The sequence below is a fragment of the Calypte anna genome, chromosome 1 (assembly GCF_003957555.1).
Source record: "Calypte anna isolate BGI_N300 chromosome 1, bCalAnn1_v1.p, whole genome shotgun sequence".
Lineage (NCBI taxonomy): Eukaryota > Metazoa > Chordata > Aves > Apodiformes > Trochilidae > Calypte > Calypte anna.
The window spans coordinates 195,971,682-195,982,361 of NC_044244.1; the positions used below are offsets into that span (position 1 = coordinate 195,971,682).

The window sequence follows — 10,680 nt, forward strand, 5'->3', positions numbered from 1 at the left end:
CTCAGTGTGTCCAGGAAAGGCTTGGAGGAGCTCTAGGAAGAGGGCTCAGTCGTGAAGAATTCCACACCTCTATCTCACAGGTAGTTTTAAGAGGTGACACCAGGATGCAACCAACACTCCCAAACCTAGAACACATCCTGAAGCAGAAATGAGGTCTGCCAAACCTCAGGTGAAGCACAAGACTCACTCCAAGGTAAAGCTGAACAAAACCACCTTTCTCCCCCCAAACTATTCCATCATTTTTTTTCCGGAGTTGCTGCAGTTCACTATTGCCTAAAGCTTTGAGCCACAGTCCAGGCAAACCAAAGGAGGGAGGCTGCTTCTGTAAGGTGAAAGAAAAAGAGATCCACCCTAAAAAAAGGCCAGCCTTAGTTTCTCTGGCCACACCAGCATCCTTCTTCAGGAGAGGGAAGAATTTCTGTGCTGCTCTGTCAAAGGCAAGGAGGAAAGCACCTGGCCAGCCCCTGGCCAAAGTGGTTCAGGTCAAGATAAGAAGACAACCACCCAACCATCACCCAGCCTCAGGTGTTGGTCCAAGGTCTATTCTGATTTTCCAATGTTTGTATCTAAGAAGGTTCCCTTGTGTGCACACAGGGATGGACAAAGAGACAATGCCTGCACCCATCATTTTTCTTTTTGCTTGTTTTTTTAGCTAGGACCAGACTTCCAGCCACATTCCCAAGCACTGGGACAAAACCAGGCAAGCAAGGAGACTTAAAGGACAGTGTGGGTCATTCAGACTCTCACCCCACAGAAATCTGCTCTTTGCACAGGAAAAGAGGGTCAAGGAGGTAGAAAAAAAAAAAAAGGGTGTGTTCTGAATATCCTGGGTAGTGGGGGAAGTTATGGGCAAGCAGCACGTGAGGTCCCATGCACGAACTGCTGGGCCACATGGCCTCTGGTCAACTTTGATCTCTGGGATCCTCCCACATCACCTTCCTCCAAGCTCATCCCGAGTTTGAGCTCCTCCAGCAGGCACCTTTGGCTCTGGAGATGCAGGGTTGGGAGCTGGTCCTGCCTTTTGTCACCCGTGACAAGCTCCAGAACTGGCAAGGGGCTGCGTTGGTGGATGCTGATGTTGCCACAGCAACAACATCTCACACCTCCCCAGGCAGAAGCACATGAAGAAATGAGTAAGGAAACACAAAATATTCACTGCAGGACCCCCATGAGGTGCCTCAGAGGAAAACTGACCTGAGGAGCGTTAAGACAGCTTTCCATCCCTAAGAAGGATTAGCTACAGATGAGGCCAATCACTGTCCCTAAACCACACTCCATTTTGAATTCTGCACGTGTCCCAAATCCATCACTAACATGCCAGGGCTGGCAAGGTGGCCACTGGGGTCTAAGGTCAGCTCTACATATTTCAGAGGTCTCCTGAATGATTTATTCCCTGCTTTTGGCTGGTGGTTATCTCTCAGCTGAGGAGTTCACGTGCTGTTAATTCAAATGACCTCCCTCAACCCAAAACATCTCTTGGCTTCCTCCCAGTTGTGGAAGCAAGTTGCTTTAAGGACAAAGTTGAGCATGGGAAACACACACAGACCCTTCCAGTTTCACAACTGATCCAACAACAAATTCACCTCCAACATCAGGAGGGGGGCAACAACTTCCCTGAAAGATGAGGAGTGGGCAGGACACAGTGCAAAACCAGGAGCTCTGGGGTTAATTCCCCAGGTTCAAGTCCTTTTAGCTCTGCTAATGATTTGCTTAATCAACCAGGCATTTCCCAGGTTCATCCCAGGAGGAATTAGCAGTTTACTCTGTCAGGGCAGAAAGCTTTTTTGCACTCAGAGCCAGACAAACCACTCAAGAACCACCCTTAGAAAGCTCCCTCGCAGGAGGCTCCCTCGCAGGAGGGCTCCACCAAACAAAATATTCCAACTTGTTGGAATTTCTTCCTGCCAGCCCCTTAGAGCTGCTTTTACAAGCACACAGAGGGACTGGGATTTCCCAGCCTGTCTCTCCAACCTCTTGCACCCCCAGGTTTCAGGAAACTTTGGGTGTCACCGGAGCAGCTCTGCCCCTCCATGGGTGTCACCCACTGCCACCCAACCTGCTCCTTTGGTTTTCCAGCACGGAAGGGTTTTCCCAGCAAACACTTACCTTGCTGCCCCCCTGGATCTTCATTATAAAAGCAACCATGCTCTTTTAGGTTTGGGTTTTTCGCTGGTTGCTTTGTTTGGGGTTTTTTTTTTTTCTTTCCCCCCCCCAACCCCTGCTGATCTAAGTGCGGGGAATCCGATGTCACCGAGCTGGGTGGCAAACAGTGAATCTCCCCAGTACGATAAAACCACTTCACTTCCCCCTTCCTACCATCACATGAGGAAAAAAAAAAAAACGATTCGTTGTATTTTGTGTTTGAGGGGGTTTTTTTTGTTTGTTTGTTTTGGTTTGTTTTTTTTAAAAAAAAAAAAAAGCCACACGCCCACATTTGACCAGGTTGCAAATTCGTTTAAAATCAACCTCATTTGCACCACTTTCAAGAAACCAACCCGACCTTCCAAGCTCGTTAAAAAGGCAAAAACCTTGCCCGGGAGAGCTGTAAATCCTCCTACCTAAGCAAAGCTGCAGCCAGCCTGCCTCCCCGCCATTGCACATTGCTCCTTCCTCCTTTTACCCAACCCTTCTTACGGCCAGGAAGGAGAAGAAGAGAAAATAAATTAAACTAAAGCTTTGGGTGCTCCTTCCTTCCACTTCGCACCGCAGGGATGCTGCTCCCCATCCATCTCCCCCCCTCCCCTTTTTCTTTTTTTTCTCCCCGCAGCATCCTCCCCAGGCACTGCCCCAAACCCTGGTACCTCGCAGCACCCCCGAATAAGCAGCGATGATGGTTTTCATTGCGGAGATGTGCTCAGGTCTCGGTCAGGGCCATGAGATGGAGAAATAACACCCGACCCCTGAGACCCGGTCCAGCCGGCGAGTGGGAGAATTACCGCCTGCGCATCCCTATATAGCCCCGGGAAGGAGGAGGAGGAGGAGGAAGAGGGAGGAGATGGAGGAGGGGCAGAATGCCCGGGGTCCCATAGACCGGGGGAGGGGTGTATGGAAGCTTTTGGTATTGGGGATGGAGTTTGCTACATGGGAATGGGGAGGGCAAAGCATGGAGGGCACCCTCATCCCCTCTGCAAAGGGTTTTTCTCTCTGGTTTCCTTCCCTCTCTTGCAGGATCCCCCCCAAACCCCTGGGCAGTGGTGGTCACTTATTGCTTGAGTGCTCTTTCACCTTGCTTTTGGCTGATTTTACCCTCCCCAGCACGAATTGGCTCCTAAAAGCATCATTAAATTTAGATGTAAATGGCATGGGAAAAAAAAAAAAAAAAAAAAAAGACACAATTTTAGAAATTTTATTAGCAGGAGCTGTAATGGTTTCCTTAAGGTTCCTTGTCATGATATCTTGGGGGCATGGCCAAACTGCTGACCAGAAACTCATTTTCTCTTAACAAGATGTTTAATTACTTACCTGCAAGATCCATAAGACAGGAGGCATCGTTTAGGTTTTCATCAAGGTTTTAAAGGAGCTGCACTCACCAAGATTTCTGTGATTTTTTCTTTACAACAGGGGACTGAAGGGTTTATCCCAGCTCCCCATGATATTAAACCAGATTTTTTATAATGGGGTTGTGTCTGGCCCTAACAAGGGGTTTTTTGCTGCACCCCTAGGTGAAGCATCAGTCAATGGCATCCTGGCCTGTATCCAGAACAGCGTGGCCAGCAGGTCCAAAGAAGAGATTCTGCCCCTGTACTCAGCCCTGGTGAGGCCACAGCTTGAGTCCTGTGTCCAGTTCTGGGCCCCTCAGCTCAGGAAGGAGCTTGAGGTGCTGGAGCAGGTCCAAAGGAGGCAAGTGGGCTGGTGAAGGGATGCAGCAGAGATGCTGTGAGGAGAGGCTGAGGGAGCTGGGGGTGTTGAGGCTGGAGAAGAGGAGGCTCAGGGGAGACCTCATCGCTCTCTCCAACTCCCTGAAAGGAGGTTGGAGCCAGGTGGGGATTGGCCTCTTTTGCCAGAAGACTTTCAACAAGACAAGAGGCCATGGTCTCAAGTTGTGCCAGGGGAGGTTTAGGTTAGATATTAGAAAGAATTTCTTCATGGAGAGAGTGATCAAGCATTGGAATGGGCTGCCCAGGGAAGGGGTGGATTCTCCATCCCTGGAAATATTTCCAAAGAGCCTGGATGTGGCACTGAGTGCCATGGTCTAGCAACTGCAACGGTGGTTCAAGAGTTGGCCTTGATGATCTCTGAGGTCCCTTCCAACCCAGCCAATTCTATGATTCTATGATTCTATGATTCTATGATTCTATGATCAGGCCTCTGCCCCTTTCCTAACCTCACTTCCATCTCTAATTTGGACCAAATAAAAAAAATCTGCATCTGAGATTCTAATCCTCAAGGAAAAACCCATTGAAAGCAATGAGCTCCCCATACAGGGCAGGCAGGCAGCAATCACTGCCCATATTCCCCAAAGAACCCTTCAACTTTCACCAGGTTTTTGGGGTGGGTGCAGCATCGTGCCTTGCTGAGCCAGCAGCTTTTTTCCTGTTGCTCCTGGGGGATTCTGCTGTAACATCCACTTTTTGGCCCAGAGAGACACTCATTTCGCAAACAAAAGTCTTATTTTCTGCTTAAATAAGAGATTTAGAGGTGAAAGAATGATTTCTATTTTTTTTTCTCAATCCCCTGAGGCATCCCCATCCTTCTGAGTCAAACTGGCACCAGGGCTTCTTCAGTCCCCAGTTGGCCAAATGGCTTTTTTCCAGCAGTTGTAGTGGCATGTTGAAATAGGTATAAAAATGGAAAATTGCAGGAGCTTGCTTGTGGAAAGAGCCTTGCCCAACAGCTCTTGGATAGGACCTCCAAAAGGGAGCCCAAGAGCAGAAAAAAGTCACCACTTATTAATAAGTCACCACTAAAACACAGCTGAGTGAAAGGGGAATGGTCTCTTGCCTGTCTAAATAAAATCATCTGCAAGCAAAGGAGGGACTGACATAGTTTTTCTTCTCAGAACCCAAATAAAAAACAGCAAAACAGTCATACTGCCAGGTTGTGATGGCATCAGATGGGTGAACAGAAAATTCCCAGTGTGCTGGGACCTTTGCCTCTCCAGATCCATTGGCTTTCCCTTGACCTTGGCCACTTTTCCATCCATTTTGGGTGCAAATCCTCTAAATCCTGATCATCTTTTTTCTCCAGTGGGGTGCCAACCAGGGAAGATCCATCAATAAAATAAATCTTTTAAAAAAATAATGTTTAAAAATAAAAATAATGTTTAAAAATGTTTAAAAAATAATGTTTAAAACCTCAAGACTTGATGGGACATCGTGACTTGCAGGTATAAAGACACAACTACCACAGCTCCAGGCTGGGCAGCAGCTTGCACGTGTGACTTGAAGGTGCAAATTGGGACACCACGTTTCTTGGGAAGGAGGAAAAAAGCTGAGCCCAGAGCTGTGATGACACACTTGAGCCCTGGGACAACTTCTGCCTTGATGAAACCTGAGCAGAAGTAGCAGCAGGGAACTGGCTGCCACCCAACTCCCCTCTCACTCCTTTTCCCAGTACTTGTCCTGCAACTTTTTTCTTTTGTTTTCCTTTAGCTCACTGAAGATCAGAAAATAATCCCAAATAATACAGCAGAACTATCTTGGCTCTCTTTCCCTGCCAGGAGACACTTTCCCACTGAGAAGACACGCACTGGGGTGCTGGTTGGGAGGGAGGTTTTGGAAATGCTCATGGTTTGTTTTGCTGGGTGCTTACGTTGGCCCAGGAAATCTGTGACCCTGTCTATTATTAACCTACCCATCTGGAATGATTATTCTTGGCCAGTAACACCCTTTCAAATACCCTAATGTCACTTCACCTCCACAGGTTGTGGGTAGAGTGACACGGGCAGGAGCAGTGACACGAGCAGGAACAGTGGCACAGGCAGGAGCAAGGCTTCCAGCTCTCTGTAGTCAAGAAAAGTTAACAAAACTTTTAATCTCCTTTTTTTTTCTGTTTTTTTAGCAGCAGCTGAATCCCACAGATAGCAGCCACCCATCCATATGCAGTCACATTTTTTGTTTGTTTTTTTTAATGCCCATCCTGAGTTTTTCAGGTGATGCCTGTCAATAAATCTTGTGAGGAAACGTTTTTATTTTTCTCTTCCCACTTCTATTCAAGGACTTGAGAGCTGTTTGGAAGGCTTGTGCTGGGTTTGCTGCTGGTGTACAGCTCTGTAGCTCTGTTTCCATGCAGAACTCCAGAACCACAGAATGTTGGGGGTTGGAAGGGACCTCTGAAGATCATCGAGTCCAAACCACCTGCCAGGCAAGGTTCACTTAGAACAGGTTGCAGAGGATGGTGTTACAGAAGGATCTGAATGTTTCCAGAGATGGAGACTCCACCATCCTTCTGGGCAGCCTGGGCCATCCTCAAAGATCCTCCTGATGTTTAGATGGAACTTCCCATGTCCAAGTTTGTGCCTGTTACCTCCTGTCCTGTCCCAAAGGCTGAGCCCATCCTCTTGACACCCACCCTGTAAGTATTAATAAGGGATGAAAAGATCCCCCTTCAGCCTTCTCCAGACTAAAAAGAGCCTCAGCCTTTCCTTAGAGGAGAAATATCCTCACCATCTTTGCAGCCCTGCACAGGTTATTTACATTATTAATCTGGTTATTATAATTCTGCTAAAGCAGCAGAAAATGCCCTATTTTCACAGTGCCTTCACCCAGGGGCCAGATGTTGGGATGCCTGTCTGAACCTGCCTGTATGTGGGACACAAGTTGGGCTTATCTGTCTTTGTAATTCCCCTTCCCTGACTTAAAAACTCTGGAGTCATTTCCCTGCCTGTGGATAACCCTCTGGTTCTGGATTTTTATGTTTTCTCTTTCCAGGCAGTATTATTTTTAGCAGTTTGTTGTTTTTTTTTTTCTGATCCAAGCCCTGAACACACAGAGTTTACAGAGAGTTCGCAGCTACCAGGGTTGTTCATTAATCCAACCACCTCTGTCTTCATGGACTGCAAGCATCTGAAAAGGTCCTTTTCTCCCCAAATTTCATCTTCTGAGCCCACCAAGAACATGATGGGGCTCTCTCTGCAGTAGCACAACAGCTTGGATACCATGAGCAAGTCAAGCTCACTGTGGATTTCCACTGACATCTGCAGCACAATTGGAATCCAGGTTGGATAAGGGCTTGGAGTGTTGGATGATGAGAAGCTGGGCATGAGGTGGCAGCTCAGAAACCAACCATGTCCTGAGCTGCATCAAAAGCAGCACGGCCAGAAGGTCAAGGGAAGGGATTCTTCCCTCCATTCCACTCTGGTCAGACCCGCCCTGGGGTACTGGGTCCAGTTCTGGGGTTCCCAACACCAGAGGGAGATGGAGGTGTTGGAGCAAATCCACAGGAGGCCATGGAGATGATGGGAGGGTTGGAGCAGCTCTGGAGCCAGGGGGAGAGAGTTGGGGATGTTCAGCCTGGAGAAGAGAAGGCTCCAGGGAGAGCTTCTTGTGGCCCTTCAGTCCCTGCAAAGAGCCTCTAAGAATGATGGGGACAGACTTCTCAGTGATAAGAGAAGGGGTGATGGTTTTAAACTAAAAGAGGGGAGATTCAGACTAGAGATAAGGAAGGAAGTGGTTTATGGGGAGGGGGGTGAGCTGCTGATTTGGGTTGCCCAGAGAGGTGGGAGATGCCCCATGCCTGGAAACATTCCAGGTCAGGATTCTGAACAACTTGATCCAAAGATGTCCCAGCTCCCTGCAGGGGGGGGGGTGGACTAGATGAGTTTTGAAGGTCCCTTCCAAGCCAACCCATTCTGTGCTTCTCATTAGTTGTGCAGGTGCTGTGGGTGGGTATCACCAAGCCTGGTGTGGGTATCACCAAGCAGTGGAAACACAACCCTGTGCTTCCATCACCTCTGCCTCTGAGGTCTTGGAAGAAAAAAACAAACAAACCATGGAGTGATTCTTCCCTCTATTCCACTCTGGTCAGACCCCCCCCCCCCCCACTGCAGTGCTGGGTCCATTCTGGGGTTCCCAACACATGAAGGACATGGAGGTGTTGGAGCAAATCCAGGAGAGGTCATGAAAATTGTCAGAGGGCTGGAACAGACAAAAAAAAAAAAAAGACAAAAGGGGGGGTTATTCAGTCTGGAGATGAGAAGGGTCATTGGGAACCTTAAAGCATCTTCTAGGACCTGAAGGGGATGCAGGAAAGCCAGGAAGGGACTTTGGAGAAGGACATGGAGTGATAGGTAGGAGAAGGGGCAATGGTTTCAAACTGAAAGAAGGGAGATTGAGATGAGATGTGAGGAAGAAATTCTTTCCTGTAAGGCTGGTGAGATCCTGGCTCAGGTTGCCCAGAGAAGCTGTGGCTGCCCCATCCCTGGAAATGCTGAAATTCAGGTTGGATGGGGCTTGGAGAAACCTGGTCTAGTGAGAGGTGTCCCTGCCCATGGCATGGAGCTTGGAACTAGAGGATCTTGAAGGTCCTTTCCAACTCAAACCAGTCTGGGATTCTATGACTCCATGGATTTAAGGTTTGCTCTCATTGCAGATCACTCATGGTGCATGAGGAGCATCCTCATTGGAAAGGAAGACCTGGAGTTGAGAAGGAGGATTTGGCAAACACACAAAACTTGTCCTGTCAAATTGTGCCTTTCCTAAGAGCTCTCACCAGACTGTAGAGACCTCTAGATCACTTCTGCTTTCATCCTTGTGTCTTCCTCTGAGTTGTTATCATCCCCTCACCAGGGCCAACGGATGTCTTGTCATCAGCGATGGAAACCACAGACCAGAGAAGAAGAGCCAGGGTTTAATGAGGAGTTAGAAACTGAGTCAGCCACCCAACAAGATCTGCTTTCTCAACTTGCCAAGCAGGCAAGATAGTGACAAGACCCTTTCTCATTCCTGCAAAGGTTATTTTTCTACTTCTTGTGTCACTTTGGCTGAGCCAAAGTGTTATGTGCAGCCTATGGTGCCCACTTCTGGGGCTCTGAGTCCTCTTTGCCAGTTAATTCAGCAGAAGGAGTCCAGGAACCCCTCTCATGAGCCCAAAAAATAACCTGAGCTTCAAAGTGCCACTTGAAATGGACTCAAAACCAGCAATGCTGCCAAAATGTTCCTCAGGCATCAACACCCACCTTGATGCAGGTCCCTCCATCACTTCCCCAAGGGCATTTTTAGCATTTTGTAGAGAGGTAGCAAAAAATCATGGAAAGTTTTGTCCTCCCCTCCATCTTTATTCCGGCCTCAATAGGAAGAAGTCACAGCCCAGGTAATATTTATGGATGTTTTTTGTTGGTTCATGAACAGTGGATCTGAATTTTGAGCTAAGGGAGAGTGCAAAGGAGAGGAGAGGAGAGGAGAGGAGAGGAGAGGAGAGGAGAGGAGAGGAGAGGAGAGGAGAGGAGAGGAGAGGAGAGGAGAGGAGAGGAGAGGAGAGGAGAGGAGAGGAGAGGAGAGGAGAGGGGGAAAGGGGAAAGGGGAAAGGGGAAAGGGGAAAGGGGAAAGGGGAAAGGGAAGAGGGAAGAGAAGGGGAGGGAAGAGAAGGGAAGAGAAAGGAAGGGAAGGGAAGAGAAAAGAAGAGAAGAGAAGAGAAGAGAAGAAGAGAAGAGAAGAGAAGAGAAGAGAAGAGAAGAGAAGAGAAGAGAAGAGAAGAGAAGAGAAGAGAAGAGAAGAGAAGAGAAGAGAAGAGAAGAGAAGAGAAGAGAAGAGAAAGAGAAGAGAAGAGTTTCCACATCCCCATGCATCACCTGCTTCTCTACAGACCTTCAAATAAACCCCAAACCTGGGTCAACCCTAAATATAGAGAAGGAAACTGAGGCACAAGCTTACTGGGGAATAGAGCTCTCATATCCCTCTGGAGAAGCCCTGCAGATTTAGTTGGTTGTAACAATGTCACACTTGGTCCTTCACCTCTTAATCTTCAATCCATCAGCTCCAAAGCTCCCTTTTGTCTCTCCTGCTTCCTGGCTGTGGCTTTTGGGGAGATTCTATTCTGTTCCTTAATGTGGGAGGGGGAAAGTTTTGTCACCCCAGGTGTCCAGCAGTGCCTGGACTCTATTTTTAATATTCTTGAGTTAAGTGTTGGAATTTTAGGAGCCCAGGTTGGTCTTTTCCAATGCCTCCCCCACTGAGAGGACTTTTTGAGTATGGGCAAGGAGCCAACCACATTTCAACCATGCAGAAGAACTGTTGACCAAGGTATCTCCAAACCCCCCACCAAACTTTCCATGGCTCAAATGACAACCGTGGGTCCTACTCTTCCTAACAGGAGCAGACAGGACAAAGTGTTCCAGAGGCACCAAGTCAATAAGGGACTATGGCTCCTATTTTCCCAATCTCCAAAGACATCCCACCACCATATCCAGAGCCAGAAAGAGCTGAGTGAGCCAGGATCACAGCTCCCATCCTGGGAGAACTCAGGAGAGCCTGCACTGGGATACCCACAGAACCACCATGGGCTGGTTGGGCTTTGCCTTTGGAGCTGGAGCCACCTCATTTGGCCAAAATTGTCTCCTACCTCCAACATCATGGCTTCATTTTCAGCCAAGTTCTGCTTTACACCCTCCTCAGAGCTTGGTGTAACACTGAGCTGTTATCTCACAGGTATTTATCACATTTGTCCTTCAAAAAGCTCAGGAAGGGGATGTTTGTGAGGCAGAGAATCCCTTTCCTCTAGAGGGACTTCTGGATGGACACCATC

At 48.2% G+C, this 10,680-nt stretch overlaps 1 protein-coding gene across 1 annotated transcript in view; it reads right to left on the reverse strand.

The window, feature by feature from the left end:
* Positions 1 to 2,940, reverse strand: part of DGAT2 (diacylglycerol O-acyltransferase 2) — a 30,220-nt gene extending 27,280 nt beyond the window's left edge. Inside the window, exon 1 of the mRNA XM_008495186.2 lies at positions 2,802 to 2,940. Coding sequence (XP_008493408.1) covers positions 2,802 to 2,841 — 40 coding nt within the window. The 5' untranslated portion in view covers positions 2,842 to 2,940. The remainder of the gene's footprint in view (positions 1 to 2,801) is intronic.
* Positions 2,941 to 10,680: the final 7,740 nt, after the last annotated feature.